Genomic DNA, 17141 nt, shown 5'->3' with positions numbered 1-17141 from the left:
AAAGATGTCATACTTGTTGCTTATAACTGTATACTGTATATGAAAATGTGAATATTTATCAGCTGCTCACAGCTATTGTTTTACTTACGTTTAATGCAGGCCATAACCTTTCTGATTTCTATTGGCTTCAGAGAGGGATTTCTGCTGGTTGCAAGGTCATCTGCCTCCACATACTTCAGGTCCTCAGCTGAACAGATTCCAATAGTTTTGATAACCTCCACTACTCGCTGTATAGAATCCTCTTGGCTGAAGACAGAACTGAGGGATGAGGTTAGGTCGCTCACCCACTCATCCATGACTACAAGAGGGGATAAAGACAGAAAATGGTCCAACTATTTTCGTTAGCTTCCGGGATTCCTGAAGAATAATTTTCGTTCAGTTTAGTTCACCCCTACTGATCAACAACACTGTCTTTAAGAGATATTATTTTATGTCCATTTAGACTGTACAGAGGCAATGGATAGAAATCCAGGCAGTGTTCTGCACTTACACACTGCATATCCTCAGCTGCTTGTTTGACTTCACAGAGTCCATACGCCGACAAATACAATGAAGTGTATGGTGTCACCAGAAAGCAAACCTTTTTGTCATCTTTAATCAAAATGAGCTCAATTTGACCAAACTTGATCGACTCATCAGACTCATGTTTTAGGCAGAGAAAAGATCCTTTTTTGTAAAGGGTGCCTTTAAAGTCAACCTCGGTGGACAGAGAATCCGGTTCTGGAAACGTGTGCTTCGACTGCATTGTGCACTGCATCACTGTACAGGTGAGCATGATATGGAGTTGAGTTTTTTTATTTCAACACTGGTGCAAAAAAGGAGTTTGAGCAGAGGGTTGTTTGGAGGAGTTGGTGCTGGTTTGCGAGTGACTGGCATATATTCTTAAAGTTTTGAGTCCTCCTTACACACCTCTTGAAGTATGAGTGTTTACTCTCAAATCTCATTGTCCATAGCCGTATACGGGGGCCCAGTTTGAGGATCAATGATGCACAATGGAGAAGATAGTGGTGCTTGGGTTTAAGATGGTCAGAAGGAAACATTGCTTTTCTCATTTCCAGATATTCAACCACAACAATGTTGAGGTAAGCTACCTGGGCAGTGGTGATCTTGGGTGTACACACTAGTTCCACAAGTTCTTTCAAAGTGATCACGAGTTGCCCCACTGGGTCACGAGGATCAACTTTGTCACCAATAATGACAGGCAGAAGTCTAAGGAGACACCAGTTCTCAGCTGCTTGGCCACCTACTGTTTTGGCCTTTTCATTCACCTGACAAGGAGATGAGCTGGAATCTGAGTCCTTGTAGGCAAATTGTGTGATTCTCCTGTTCAACTGAGAGTATGTGAGCCAATGTTTGACTTTTATGAAGTAGCACAGGTAAATGGCTAAACCATAGGCTACACCTCCCTCAAACAAATCATGCCCTATGCATGGAGGAAGGCCTGGCTGACATACATGGAAATATTTCAGAGTGTTGAAGATGGAGTCACAATATATGCCTTTGACATGATTCACATCACTCTCCTGCAATAACTGCACTGCTTCTTTGTAGTTATCAACTGTTCGTACAGGAAAGCTCTGACTCACACTCTCAAGTTGGTCTCTTTGTACCTCACAATACCTGCAGAAGTACTTGGAGGTGCTGAAATTCTGAGTGTAGCCACCAATGCAGTGTGACCCCAAACTGTCACCTGCAATAGATATTATGGTTGCTCGAACCACACGACCAGAGGGTGTCACGAGTCCATGTTCTTCAAGTTGTCTCAGGTCTGACAACAATCTCGAAAACACTGTGTCCTGACCAAAGGATTTAAAGTCTGTCTCTTTGCACAACAGTACTAACTGCATATTGTCAATACTGGAACGATGGAATGGCTTAAAGTCAGCGAGTGTGAAGTATACTCCAACAAGTTTATGTTTTCTCCTGGATGACCCAAGTGGGTTCACAACTTCAAACGCATCCTGATACAAAATCAGTTTCAGGACTACGTCACCTGCTTGTAGAGACAAGTCTTTGGATTTGAAGACAGAGCCATCACAAATATCACTTCAGATGATATCAGAAACAGGACGATTTTGAGACTCCACACACTCTTCCCACACAACAGGATCTTTTAGAATGGCTCTTAAAGTGTCATGCAAGGGTATGTATTGTGCATAACAGTCTCTTCGATGTTCATTGGTGCCCAGGTAAACATTTTCTGGGTGCACATAGGCAAAGTTCCTCTCAAAATTCTGCCTCCTGGTACGTTCAGTGGAGAGATGAGAGCTACATGCAGCATGCAAATCAGTTTCCTGGAGACTCTGAAAAACTGAATCAAGCTCAGCATCTGACATGTTACTATTAGCTCTAAGTGTCTCTTTAATCTTGTCTTTTGTGTACTGATGACAAAATAGCATTCAGGCCATTAATTTCTTCAACAATCATTTGAATAGTTGACAATGGAACCAGGTACTTTGCCTGGAGTTGCATGTAAAACAGGCACAGATTCCTCATGTACAATGAACTAATATCAATATCTTCTGTAACCTGAGACTGATTTTTACTGAGGTCCATTCCAGTTTCAGTTTTGTTGGACTCAATCTGAGAGGACACAGATGGCTCGGAGTATGTGACTCTAGTACTTACATCAGTTTCATGTCTATGCGTTCTTGCAACATGTGATGTAAACGATGACTTTACTTTAAATGCCTTGATACAATTGCGGAATGGGCAATGTATTAACTAGGGATGAGCGAGTACAGCATTATCTGTATCTGTTAACCGAATTATCTGTATCCGGAGTGGGCGGGGCCTAACCCGGAAGTGGGTCTGGTTGTCTTGAAACGGGCGGGGCTTTAACCAGTATGTTATTTTAAGCATGCAATTGTGATCAGAAATTGTTATATTTATGACTGATTAGAAAATTATTTACAGGACAGCATCAGCATTGAGCTTCAGATCAATGGTTTTGATCAAGATAGCAAACGAACCATTTACAGAACAAGTTTTGCAACAATGAACACAACACAGCGGAGCACCGTGTTGTCTTTTCCCCATGTGGATCCCCTGGCTGGATAACTGTTGCATGCTGGGAAGCCCCGCCTCTGACAGAGAGCCGCGCGAGATGACAGAAAACAGTGCAGTGTTTTATTCAGTCATTGGGTCAAACTAATACTCTGGAGACTTCCCTATGGAGATGGACAGCACGGAAATGCCAAAATCACGGTGGAAAAATTACCGAGTTCATTTTCATTTACCGTACGATAAGTCGGTATATCAAATATCACGACAGGCCTACACACTTCACATCAATATATTTTGTGAAATAAACCCAACATGTTCACATTGTTCAGTTTGTTTTTCTCTTTTATTTTAGATTTCTGTTATCTGACTCTGGATCCCAACACGGCACATCGTCTCCTCATTCTGTCTGAGAAGAACAGAGCGGTGAGATGGAGTGAGAGAGAGCAGCGTTACTCTGATCATCCAGAGAGATTTGATTCCTGGTGGCAGGTGTTGTGTAAGGAGAGTGTGTGTGGACGCTGTTACTGGGAGGTGGAGTGGAGCCGTGCTGGTGTGTCCATCTACTAGGAAGTCTGTCTAGTCCTGGGGTGCCATGGTAACGGCCCGATTGGTCATCACATCCGGCCCGGTGGTTCATGAGACTTTTTTTTTTTTAATAATAAATTAATAAAAATCGAATGTTTTTTGTGTGTTTTTTTCGTAATGATTTTAAATCTAATGTTTCAATTTGATTCCATTTTCGTGTAATCCATCGGTTCGTTTTTAGCTGCTCTCTGCTTGCTGCAGCTCGCGCAGGCGCAGTGACCCGGATTTAATGTAGAGTCGGCGAGTTGTTGCTCGTTCACAAGATGTTGTCGAAAAAGAGAAAAGTTGATTCTGAGGGTCGCATCTTTCAGGAAAAATGGAGAGAGAAATACTTTTTCTGGGAAGTAGGGGGAAAACCTGTTTGTCTGATTTGTTCGCAACAAGTGGCTGTACCGAAGGAATACAATGTCAAAAGACATTACGAGACCCACGCCGACAAATTCACCGGGCAACGCAGGACTGGAAAGCTAAATGAGCTTGCCTCAAACCTTCAAAAACACCAAGCAGCTTTCTCAAAGTCTCGAGAGACACATGAAGGTTCGTTTTAATATCATACATCATCTTCAGTTCTCCTTTAATGTTAAATGCGGCTGTTTTCAAAGAGGGGTGTCTCAATATCTTTGTTGTACATTTTATTTCATGTTGGGGCAGTGAAGGCGAGCTACATCATCGCGTGGGAGATCGCAAAAGTGTCCAAGCCATTTTCGGAGGGTGCATTCGTCAAGGATAAATACGCATCTGTTGGAATCCAATCTTTCTATCAGTCATTGTCACCAGAGTACCCAATTATCACGGCCTTTGCCGGTAAAATACTCTGTATGTTCGGGACAACATATTTACAGTGGTGCTTGAAAGTTTGTGAACCCTTTATAATTTTCTATATTTCTGCATAAATATGACCTAAAACATCATCAGATTTTCAAACAAGTCCTAAAAGTAGATAAAGAGAACCCAGTTAAACAAATGAGACAAAAATATTATACTTGGTCATTTATTTCTTGAGGAAAATGATCCAATATTACATATCTGTGAGTGGCAAAAGTATGTGAACCTTTGCTTTCAGTATCTGGTGTGACCCCCTTGTGCAGCAATAACTGCAACTAAACGTTTGCAGTAACTTTTGATCAGTTCTGCACACCGGCTTGGAGGAATTTTAGCCCATTCCTCCATACAGAACAGCTTCAACTCTGGGCTGTTGGTGGGTTTCCTCACATGAACTGCTCGCTTCAGGTCCTTCCACAACATTTTGATTGGATTAAGGTCAGGACTTTGACTTGGCCATTCCAGAACATTAACTTTATTCTTCTTTAACCATTCTTTGATAGAACGACTTGTGTGCTTAGGGTTGTTGTCTTGCTGCATGACCCACTTTCTCCTGAGAATCAGTTCATGGACAGATGTCCTGACATTTTCCTTTAGAATTCTCTGGTATAATTCAGAATTCATTGTTCCATCAATGATGGCAAGCCATCCTGGCCCAGATGCAGCAAAACAGGCCCAAACCATGATACTACCACCACCATGTTTCACAGATGGGATAAGGTTCTTATGCTGGAATGCAGTGTTTTCCTTTCTCCAAACACAACGCTTCTCATTTAAACCAAAAGGTTCTATTTTGGTCTCATCCATCCACAATTTTTTTTTCCAATAGCCTTCTGGCTTGTCCACATGATCTTTAGCAAACTGCAGACGAGCAGCAATGTTCTTTTTGGAGAGCACTGGCTTTCTCCTTGCAACCCTGCCATGCACACCATTGTTGTTCAGTGTTCTCCTGATGGTGGACTCATGAACATTAACATTAGCCAGTGGCCTTGAGTTGCTTAGAAGTTACCCTGGGGTCCTTTGTGACCTCGCCAACTATTACATGCCTTGCTCTTAGAGTGATCTTTGTTGGTCAACCACTCCTGGGGAGGGTAACAATGGTCTTGAATTTCCTCCATTTGTACACAATCTGTCTGACTGTGGATTGGTGGAGTCCAAATTCTTTAGAGATGGTTTTGTAACCTTTTCCAGTCTGATGAGCATCAACAACGCTTTTTCAGAGGTCCTCAGAAATCTCCTTTGTTCGTGCCATGATACACTTCCACAAACATGTGTTGTGAAGATCAGACTTTGATAGATCCCTGTTCTTTAAATAAAACAGGGTGCCCACTCACACCTGATTGTCATCCCATTGATTGAAAACATCTGACTCTAATTTCACCTTCAAATTAACTGCTAATCCTAGAGGTTCACATACTTTTGCCACTCACAGATATGTAATATTGGATCATTTTCCTCAATAAATAAATGACCAAGTATAATATTTTTGTCTCATTTGTTTAACTGGGTTCTCTTTATCTACTTTCAGGACTTGTGTGAAAATTGGATGATGTTTTAGGTCATATTTATGCAGAAATATAGAAAATTATAAAGGGTTCACAAACTTTCAAGCACCACTGTATGTGAACAGGCATTTTCAGTAATGAATATTAATAAATCGAAACTGCGTAGTCGTCTGACCCATGGACATCTCAACGATGTCATGAAAATAGCAACTGCCCAGAGTCTGTCCCCCAATGTCGACAAGCTGGTAAAAAGTAAAAGACTTCTGGCTTCCACATGTAAAATGTAGCTGGTATTTCTCCCCCATGTAACCTTGTGCTGTGTGCTTGAGGGGGAATAAACAGGATGGGTGTGTGGAAATATATGTGGGACTTGACCAGCAAAGTTAATGTGCCATCTGTAGTTTGTTTTTATTGGTATGTTCAGTCATATTTGGCTCTTTTAAACTAATGCTACTGGATATTTAGTCACTTGACCTATTGGTGGAATTATTTACCCTGGCACTTCTTTCTTTTGACTCGTTTAGGCCTACTTGCCAATCGTTTTAATTGGCCTAATTAGGCCTATGCATTGACATGTTTTTGATGTGCAAGATCAATAAATCTGATCTAAGTCATTTACAGTTTACACTTGTGTTATTTGTGTCTTAGTCCATAGCATTTTTTTTTTTTTTATAAATGTAGGCTACTTGCATGCTTAGACTGTCACATTTTCAGAGGGTAAATTGCTTTTGTCTGCCATGTGCTGTGCGCCTCGTTTTGAGGCTATAGCTTTACAATTCCTTTTGGGCGTATAGGCCTTCAAAAATCATATAAAATAATGTCCTTTTGTTGAGTTAGTGTCTGGTCTTTTCAGGCCAAAAGTGTAATTCGGCCCCCAAGGTCCCACTTGAAAAAAATCTGGCCCCCTTACCAATTTCACCCTGGCACCCCTGGTCTAGTCCTTCATCCTTCACCATATTCCAGTCCCCTCCCGATATTATATTTCCAGTTACATATTTAATTTTAAACTGCAAAATAACTTCTCTAATCTCTGTAAGAAGGGTTCTGTTTTGTGCTATGTTAGCGTCCATAAACATTTCCTAAAATTAGTGTAGAATTGTCTATTTGGAGTACGCATATTACCCAATGGCCATTGTTACTACTTTTGGTGGCAATTATTTTCCCCAGTGAGATATTGAGTAAAATTGCAACGCCTGCTGATCTTGATGTACCATGTGGGGAAAAAAAAAATTGCCTCCCCATTGAGTTGTCCAAAACTTTGTCTGATTCCTTTGAATGGGTTTCCTGAAGTAGTGAATGGGCTACTGAGCAACACAGAGCGATCAGGATGCTCTCTCTCTCTCAGGGAGCTGATGTCACCTGGTCACATGACCTGGGTTTTCCCCAAAAGTTTAGGGGAAAACCCAGGTCACATGATTCAGACAATTTCATTAGTTCAATTAGTTTAAAAGAAGACAGTTTAATTAGTTTAAATGAAAACAGTTTAATTAGTTATGTTTCAAAATCTGCAGCTATATAAGAGCCACACATCCACACAGAGCTTCAGAGCGACACAAACCTTCACAGCGAGTAACAGCGAGTTTCCAGCGATCATCAGCAACTTATCAGCAATTCATCAGCGGCTATCAGCGGTTTAATCTTCTCCTTCCGAGTAAGTCACCTTGTACTAACTGAGTGATTTGTATTTTTTTTTTTAAGTTTTAATAATCTACTAACACGACACACACTAATCGCATGACTGTCTGTATCGTATGATATTTTACAGTTTACGAAAATATTTCAGCATGAAAGTCGAGGTGACCACAGCGGTGACCTTCATCACCGGATTACTGAGAGGAAGAGGACCTCTGTCCGAAAAACAGCTCCAACACTTCAGCCGTTCTCTGGAAGAGGCGTTAGGAGGTGAGATTAAACACCACATTACACACCTGTGACTTCTGACAAAAGGATCCACATCATATTTAGTCTTTATTCGATCTACTTATTTTTCATTTTCACTGAAATGGACAAATACCTTTACAATTATACCGACTCCTTGCTGTGTTCTGAGAAAAAGGGAAAGCTTATTAGTGTGGCATTCAGTTAAAGTCAGTGATGTATAAAGACCTAGATTTAATGGCGGACAGATGTTTATCTCGGGAGCATTAACACTGCCCAGAAATGCTGCCTTTCTCGAGAGCCTCATCCCAAGTGAATGATAGTCATGATATTCTAATAACAAATCTATTCTTAAAACAATCTGCGAGTTGAACAGAGTTTTTAAAAGTCTGTTTTCTTTGATTCCAGAGCATTATGAGCACCACTGGTTCCCTGACGCACCGTTCAGAGGTTCGGGATATCGATGCCTCAGAATCAATCGCAGGATGGAGCCGCTAGTAGGGAAGGCTGCTTACACCAGTGGTCTCAGCATGGAGCAGGTTCGTGCCCTCTTACCGTGTGAGCTGACAGTGTGGGTCGACCCCTACGAAGTGTCCTACCGGATCGGGGAGAACGGGTCCATAGGTGTGCTGTAGGAGTCCACACCACTGCCGCTGGAGACTCATCTCAACTCTGTGATGACCGTCTCCAGCTAATCTCTCAGCACATCTGGCCCACATCTGTTTGACATTTTAAAGGATGATTTTAATGACTGGTCTCGCTGCACGTATATATCCAATTTATTGGATATATTTTGGTTAAGTTCCTTATTTTAACGCCTGTAAATTATTTTTTTTTCATTTGTAAATATTTTGATTTATTATTTTATTACTTGTAAATATTTTGATAATTTTATTATTATTAAATATTTAGATGATGTTATTTTTAGTAAATATTTTTATTAAAGATGATTAAATATATTTTGATTAAAGATGATGCTTCAGTTTTTTTCATAGTGTTTGTTTTACATTTGCATGATGCGTAATACAGTTTATAAATACAGTAAGTGCACATTTTCGGTGGAACTGTAGCCCATTTGTTGTTGTATAATTTCTGACCCCTCTCTCCCACATCCATCAGTGGAAAGGGTCCATCAGAGGGCCACACTGATCCACTCCTACCAGTGACAGATCCACTGCCTTATCAGTGTTGCTGCTATGAGAATGGTCACCCAGCCAAACAAGTTAACAAGCAGATTATTAAACTACAGAGACTTAAATTACTCGCACAAATGTCAGTAGCCCTTCAAACGCCCAAATGTGATGTGCATACAGTTTGAAAGGGCGAACTGTTCGACCATAACCGCCTCAACAACTGTTCAAGCTGCCTCACTGTCCGCCTCCTCTGTTCTCACTGGCCGCGCGCGAGCGGAGCAGCAATGGACAGAGAAGCGGCAGCTCAGCGCGCGCAGCCGCCCCGGATTACAGGAACACCGGGAGATTGCTGTGGAGTTTTTGTACCGCCGTTGTTTTAAACTTCTAACAGGACTGGATTATTTATTATTATTATTTTAAAAGGGCAACATTTAATTCGAGGCAAAAAGGGCAGGGGCTCAAGCACCCCTAAAGCCCTGTGTGTGCACGTGCCTGGTTGTGTATTAATTTTATCAATCAGATCCTTTTGTTCTTGTTTCCTTATCCGTGAAAGTGTTTGACCCATGACAACTGCTATTTGTTTGACCTTAAACCATTCCCACACGTTAGGATCTATATAATTGTAGTCAGCAGTGAATTTCAGTTATTTCAACAGGTAAAAAAGGACTAAGCGGCTACAATCTATCAAATATCTATTAAAGTTATGACTGTTTGATCCAGATAAAAGCTGCTCTAGACTTTGACTATAAACTGCGATATACAGCTTTAAGACGCTGTTTATCTACTTTAGAAGTTTGTGCCTTTTTGAAATGGACACTATTTGTGCTGGAATTTATGGACAGCAACGTTTGTCTGGATGATTTTTATTCGACTAATTTAACATGAATTCGTTGTTCACAGTGTAGAATTATCAGGGGAAAAATAGGGTGCGATACTGAGTTCAATCTTTTCAAATGTTACCCATCAACAATACTGGAAATGCCTAATGGATGTGAATTATCACAAAGAATGATGCATGCACTGATGGCTGGCTTGTTTAAATTGCTCGCAAACTCGCTTTATAAGCAGCTTCAATAAACATTTATATTCTAATATGCGGAGTAGTTAGAAAAGTTCCCGGCGGCGGCGAGTTGACACAGTGCTGTCATATACACTTGGCTTTGTTTCTTCCCTTCTGAGCGTCGGTCAGGCTCTCTCTGGAGGGCGGAGCCACATCTGGCGCGTCTTCCGGTTGGCTGTCGGCGCTGTCTGGCAGCGTCACGTGCGGGGGAAGGGGCGGTCAGAAACGGGGCAGTGGCACGCTCACGTGCAATCGGTAAACTTGTGGATGGGTAAAGCTTGAATTCAGATGATGAAATAAAAAGTTATGAGTGGGTTAGCATTTATAAATTCCAATGTAGATTAAAATAATGTCTATCTATTGTGTTGCATTGAACTGGAATAGCCCTTTATGTGCTGTTCAGCACAGTGAAAATGACAGCGCCATGAAAACCTAAATGATGTCCAGATTCTGGAATGCGAGTAAAATATTGATGCGTTTGATATTTTGCTTAAATTAAGTGACGTCAACTCACCTTTGTTTATATAGTGCTTTACACATAATGCAGTATATAGTGTGTGACAGAGAGAGAGAGATGCTTATGGAACTGATCAGCCTACAAATAAACATTTCTTTTCTTTATCATCTTTTCTCGATAAAGAAAAAGATACCACGTTGCTTTGAATGTGATTGGTTGAAGTGGCTCTCATCAAGAAAACTGGCCAATGACAACTGCGCGCGCGCCTTCTTTTTTGAAAATCCGTCAGTTGGATCCGGCAGAGCGATCGGTAGATCTCTATGGCTCTGGATACGGCGCGAGCGTCAGTCGGCAGTGTTGTATGTTGTTACCAAACATCTAGTTAGATTTGTACAAAGAGAGAAAGAAAAAATGTCTTTTTTGTTTGTTTTACAACCTTGGTTGCACTTGATTCCATTGGAAATTACTCTACAAATACACATTTGACAAAGATGATAGAATGGCTATGGTATAAGTATGACTGGAAATTATTTTTGTATTTTGATACTGAATGAAGAAATGGGTTGTTCTATAAGGCATAAGTTTTCAGATCTAAATAGGCTTATGAAAGTGTGTTCCATAGCAGTAGGCAAATAATGTATGAGGGGGAAGTTGTTTTTGTGCCAGATATTTGATGGGAAAAGAAAAAAAAATGTTTGTGTGAATTTCCTATTTCAGGAATTAATATGTTAATACCAAACATGAAGAAAGATTTTACAAACAACAATGTCTTTTTGTTTGTTTTCAACCTTTGAGGTGTTAAATTTATTACTGAAAATCTGGCAGAATGTTCTATTAAAGAAAAGATAAAAAGAAAATAGTCTTTGTGTGTGCTGTGAAGTGGTCTGAAAAAATGAAATCGGAATCGGCCAAAATCGGTATCGGCAGGTCACACTCCATGGGAAATCGGAATCGGCCCAAAAAATTGCAATCGGTGCATCTCTAATCTGAATATTTTAAGAAACATCTTTATTAGCTTTATTGGCAAAGTAGATAAACGATCACTGCATCACTGATACACACTGGCAGCTGAATTAAATGTTCTGATGGGGCATGCAGGCTTTGCACCAATTAGGGTAATGCTTTTCATTATTGTTAGTTGCCTTGGTGTTACCTTAAGTGGTTTCTTACATCTAATTATGATATTTTATTATTATTTTGTTGTTACATTATACTATTTATTTCATTTTAGTATTGGTTGAGGTAAGTGTTGAGTTCAATATTTAAAATAAAAGCCTCCAGCTTGTTTTTTGCAATTTATTCCTTGAATGTCAACTAAAGAATGATTGAAAGATTGCCACCAAAAAGGCAAAGAACTAAGGTAAAAACTAAACTTTAACTTCAATTTTGGTGAGTAATTTTCATAAATTTAAAAGACAGGTTTTCCACCAACATCAAGCCCAGCAAACTAATGGCCTGCCCTGTAATGTAAGGTTGGGTCAAGGAATGAAACCAGGCAGGGTTCAGGTAAAAATTGTTTTAGCAGTCTTCTCTTAAAGAACTTAAAAGAATTTAGATTGAACTGAATAATCTCAAATGCTTCTTGTAGCTTTAAAATAGTCCCAGCAGGTGACTCTGAAGAAAAATACTGTGTGTTTGAACACCGCCTGCTGTAAACACTTTGCATACACCCCAATAACCGACTCCACCGACCGCCACGACACCACCGCGTACGATTCCCTCATCGGCACAGTGGAGCACCACAAATTGCTACCTGGTCTGTGGGAAACACTGCAGGCCGCAAACCACTCGGCAGGTCTGTGGACCCTGTGTTGTCCGGAGCACACAGACCTGCTGCGGAGCTGCCTTCGGTGGCAGGGGGATCATCAATTGTGGTCTCTGGAATCAAAGTCAGCTATATCGTCAGTTTCCTCACATTCACTAGACGTACAAAGGAATCTAAACTAATTTCTCACTGTCCCATGCATACATATGACAGGACGAACATTTAAATCAAATCAAATCAAGTTTATTTGTATAGCGCTTTTAACAATAAACACTGTCGCAAAGCAGCTTTACAGAATTTGAACGACTTAAAACATGAGCTAATTTTATCCCTAATCTATCCCCAATGAGCAAGCTTGTGGCGATGGTGACAAGGAAAAACTCCCTCAGACGACATGAGGAAGAAACCTCGAGAGGAACCAGACTCAAAAGGGAACCCATCCTCATTTGGGCAACAACAGACAGCCTGACTATAATATTAACAGTTTTAACAGGTATAACCCTCAACTGTCCTCATGGGGGCGTCCTTCACAGGAGTGGTGCGATAAAACTCCAACCAGACACAGGGCACCAGGATGGATCAAGCAGGTCCGAGGGGCAGAAGAGGCCAGCATCTCAATCCTAGGATCAACATGTAACTCAGAGGGACAGATTGGGGGGGAAGAGAGAGAGAAAGAAAACACAGGTTGTTAGGTATGCCCTAAAAATGACAAGTATTAAATATGTGTGGTAGGCTCGCAGAGACGAGAGTCTTTACATCAGGCATAACACACAATGGCATGTTAATATGGTAAAAAATATCATGACCTGCTCTGGCTGGATGCTTGATTGGGTGATGGGAGCACACTCCTCAGCAATGATGAGATGCAGATGGGACCCTTAGGGCTGGCCAAGACAATTCAGTTACATTTCACCAGGTCTGGGACATGCGACAGAATGTCTGACGGCCGATTCCCTGCAGGCTACAATAGCCAGTCGAGGTCTCCACCCTCTCCACCAAAAGATTTCCTGTTGACTCCATGTAACCCAGAGGGACAGATTTGGGGAAAGGAGTGCATTTAAGTGCAAGACAGGACAACATTTATATGAATGGGAAACACAAATATGTTCTAACCCATCTTACACGAGCAGGCACTTGGGAATAACAAATAGCACCACACATAATCCCTACACCAGCCAAAAAGAAATAAATATGGCCTGTGAACTAAAAACCAGCTGCCTGACTCCTCATCAGCTGGCTGACTCCTTTCACCTAGAGCTGTCACAATGGTGGAAGTGGCAGTTATGCTCACTTTACCCGGATGCTTCATAAAAGATTCATGGAAACCACTAAACAACTGTAACAGGCCTACCATAAAAAGATGGGATGGAGGGGGCTGGTGCCAGCTCTGTGTATTTCTTTTTGGTTGGGCCACGAGCGGCAGTCCTGCCCTGCTCTTCCTCCTCCTCCTCCTCCTCCTCGCTGCTCATCCACCTACAGCCTCTAACATTGATTACATTGGGATATGTTAGTTTGTCATTGCAGTATAATAGAATAGATAATATTGAATACATTTTTAAACACATGTTGCACTGCTGTTACAAAATGGCTCTGTATGCTACTGGTCAAAGCTACAATCAGACAATATTTTCCTCCAACTTATCTACCAGCAGGGCCAATGACAGAACTAGTGCGTCTTTCTTTAAACCTGCCTCAATCAAGCCATTGGAAATGCTTGATTTTCATTGGAAGCCAATTCAGAGGGGAATTTGAAGTGGAAGACATGGCCAACTTGGCCATTAACCCTTAGCGCAGGGTTAATAGAAATTAGCTGAGAGAGAGAGAGAGAGAGATTACCTGAGTGAGAAAGAAAGAAGAAAAAAACATTAGAATGGCAGGGGAATCATGGAAGAAAATACACACATTGATTTTATCCATATACTAAGACAATGACCCTTAAATAATATTTTGTTATTGATACAGTAGATATATAATTTCTCAATACAGCCTTCTGGTATCATGTAGTTTTTGTCTTCTATGCATAAACTATATGGCAATTTATAACACACACGTTTGTTAACAGCTCATTGCTTTACACGCAGGGTGTAATTATACCAACTTAGCATAGGTCTATTAAAATAACTCAATTCAGGCTCTCATTTTCGATGAAGCTCAGATCTATCTGGCGGTCCATCATGCCAGGGACATTAAGTTGCTAAGAATCCCCGAGGTAAGCCATGCTAGTCAATGCTACCCTGACCTATAGACCAGTTCACACATATTGCCGCGCATGTGCAGGGGTCAAATGTCGAGGCCTCATCGGAGATGAAAACATGGTGGCAAATAAGCCAAACCTTAGCAAATACGCCTTACGGAAGAAGGCAGAATTGCAGAGGCATATGAGAGAACGGGGATTGCCAACTACCATGGGGGTAGAAGAGTTAAGGGCGCTTGCATATGCCACAGATATTTTGAAAATCCAGCCTGTACTATCCAAGGAAGATGAAGAAAAATCAAGGTATGTACCCGGTGATACTGCCACGCCCACTGCAGTTTTTGACAGGTCAACGACTCATAGTTATAGTTCTATATCTGACATGGAGAAATAATATAAATCGTGCTGCCTACCAGATTACAGTCGTCTGTTTTATTGTATCAGTACTAGCATCACTTACTATACTCAGTCATGTACTTCAGGTACATCTGACCCTCAGCCTGCTGCCTCAACAGCTGACCTTGCTATATCAACTTTGTCCAAACCTGACTCTCCACCGAAAGGCAAACCAGCAGCCAAAAAGACCAGACGAAGAAAGACCCGAAAAACTGGGAAACCAGTGTATTTGTGTGGTGTGTGCCAGAAGTTGTGTAAGGACAGTGGGGACGTAACAGAAAATGATGACAATAGCGTAGGATGTGATCAGTGCTATAAGTGGTATCATTGGGGGTGTGTGGGTTTTGATGTTTGCTGTCTTGATAATGACTGGTTATGTTCAAATTGCTCAGATTGTTAAATTGTAATGTTACTGGTGAACTTCTCGCATGCAGGTCTTTTGTTAATACTTATCAATAGTTCATCAGAACTTCAGTGTTTTTATACCATTTAGTATTACTTTATCATGTATTAAGCTGTACTAGTAGTGTTAGTGTTTTATGTATTTAACCGTGTATTATATGTAGTAAACTGTAGTAAAAATATTACTTGCAAAATTTTTAATTCATTAAAACAAAAATATAATTGATCAACATCTACTCCTGTTAACCAAAAGGTAGTAGGAATATGTGAAATGCGTTATTCTTTGCTTAGTATATTTAATAGTAGACAAGGATGTTTCATTTTTGTGTCCATTTACTTTTCATTTTGTGAAATCTGTGAAATTTAAAAATTAAAATTTAATATAAATTACAAGGCTTCCATCATTTTGGGACTAGTAGTAGTCATTACTGGTGTAAGAACTACAAAGTCACAGAAACTTGTCAGATTTTTATTACAACCAACATTTTACATTTTAAGGCACATAAAAATCAAGATAATACTGTTGTATATACAGACAATGATTATCGGCGAGAGTGAAAATCAAGGCGGGTCCATGAACATGAATCTGACAGCTGACAAGGTCGGGATACAAACGAACTTTTGCGTTAAACTGTGCGCTTGGATTCACATAAGTTTTTCTGTATACACTCACTTAAATGTACACTACAGTCTTCTCGCATCCACTGTTCAAGCAGTCGACGTCCACTGTGGCAATCGACAACACAACAGTGTCCCCACCATAGACATCCTATTACGTAGACGGAGCATCCAATGTAAATTCTAAAAGCGCTGACGAGACGCGGGGCCGCCATCTTGGAGTGGTGATACACTGCACTCAGTGTAATGCGCTGGCAGCGCTGGCTCGCATTTTTTTGTCATACACAGCAGCACACACACACACACACACACACACACACACACACACACACACATCATTAACCTTATCATTTTAATGGCTAAATATCACATACACAGAGGTAAATTCCTGGGCAGCAAGCCATCATTCTGTGCCTTTCAGAATGAAATGAGCCAATATGTGTATTCTATACTGTGTTCCCCCAATTTGAAAGCTAATAGTGTAGGACTATCAATGCTTGCGCTGAACTCTGTATATATTTTTAACTTGCCTGTAAATCTGTAACCCCCTGATAGCAATAGCAATTACAATTTTATTAATGTGCTTATTTGTAATTACTAGTAATGACATTGACATTGATCTTTTTTGTTACTGTGTAATGTACTGCCAATTGATTTTTCTTTAATAAAAAAAATTGTCATACATGTAGCTATGATAAAGGATAGCGGCGGGGTTATTATTCATAGTTGGCTTCACGTTAATAGAATATCCTGATATTAAGTGAACAGACGTCGGAGATTGTTGAAGTTGAGGAAACGGTGATTAATATCCTACAAAAAATGTGTGAATACTAAATACATTAGATATAAACAGCTTAACGTTTTTCTATCGACTACAACCACCAATCTGTTGCAATGGAGAGGGTAAATTCAGGTAAAGTGGGACACTTTTTTAAATAAAATGCGGTTTTAACAATCTAAATCCATTATAATGATTCAAATGTGTGTATGTTTTCTTTAAATAGATTAAGAACATATCAAAGGGGAAATTAATCGAGTCAGTGAATTTATAAGAGCCTTTTACATCCTTCAACACAATGTGACCCCCCCTTCAGCAAAGCTGGTGTATTCAGGGTGACTGGGGCACTTTGTTTGGTATGTAGGACAATGTGTGATGACCATATATTGACCACAAACATTTTTTTGTTTGTTTTAAAGCATATCAAAACATTTATTTATAACAAATTAATGTCAAACATAAAAAATATAACAATGTAGTAAATGAATAAACTAGTAACATGGATTAAAGCAAAAAAAAAAATCATCTGACTGAAAAAAAAG

General features: G+C 40.3%; 2 protein-coding genes across 3 annotated transcripts in view; one reads left to right on the top strand and one right to left on the bottom strand.

Annotated features, from left to right (window-relative positions):
- LOC132877956 (tripartite motif-containing protein 16-like) overlaps positions 1–17141 on the bottom strand; it is a 471908-nt gene that overhangs the window by 339826 nt on the left and 114941 nt on the right. The gene's annotated exons all lie outside the window — the stretch shown is intronic.
- LOC132871717 (protein BTG1-like) lies at positions 3881–8542 on the top strand. Its single transcript, XM_060906159.1, has 4 exons — positions 3881–4128; positions 7430–7569; positions 7684–7820; positions 8205–8542. The coding sequence occupies exons 3-4, from the start codon at positions 7703–7705 to the stop codon at positions 8429–8431; spliced, it is 345 nt and encodes a 114-aa protein (XP_060762142.1). The 5' UTR covers positions 3881–4128; positions 7430–7569; positions 7684–7702; the 3' UTR covers positions 8432–8542.

Source organism: Neoarius graeffei, chromosome 2 (assembly GCF_027579695.1).
Source record: "Neoarius graeffei isolate fNeoGra1 chromosome 2, fNeoGra1.pri, whole genome shotgun sequence".
In the NCBI taxonomy this organism is placed as follows: Eukaryota; Metazoa; Chordata; class Actinopteri; order Siluriformes; family Ariidae; genus Neoarius; species Neoarius graeffei.
Note: the sequence above shows the minus strand (reverse complement) of the source record. Positions and strands in the feature narration are given on the sequence as shown.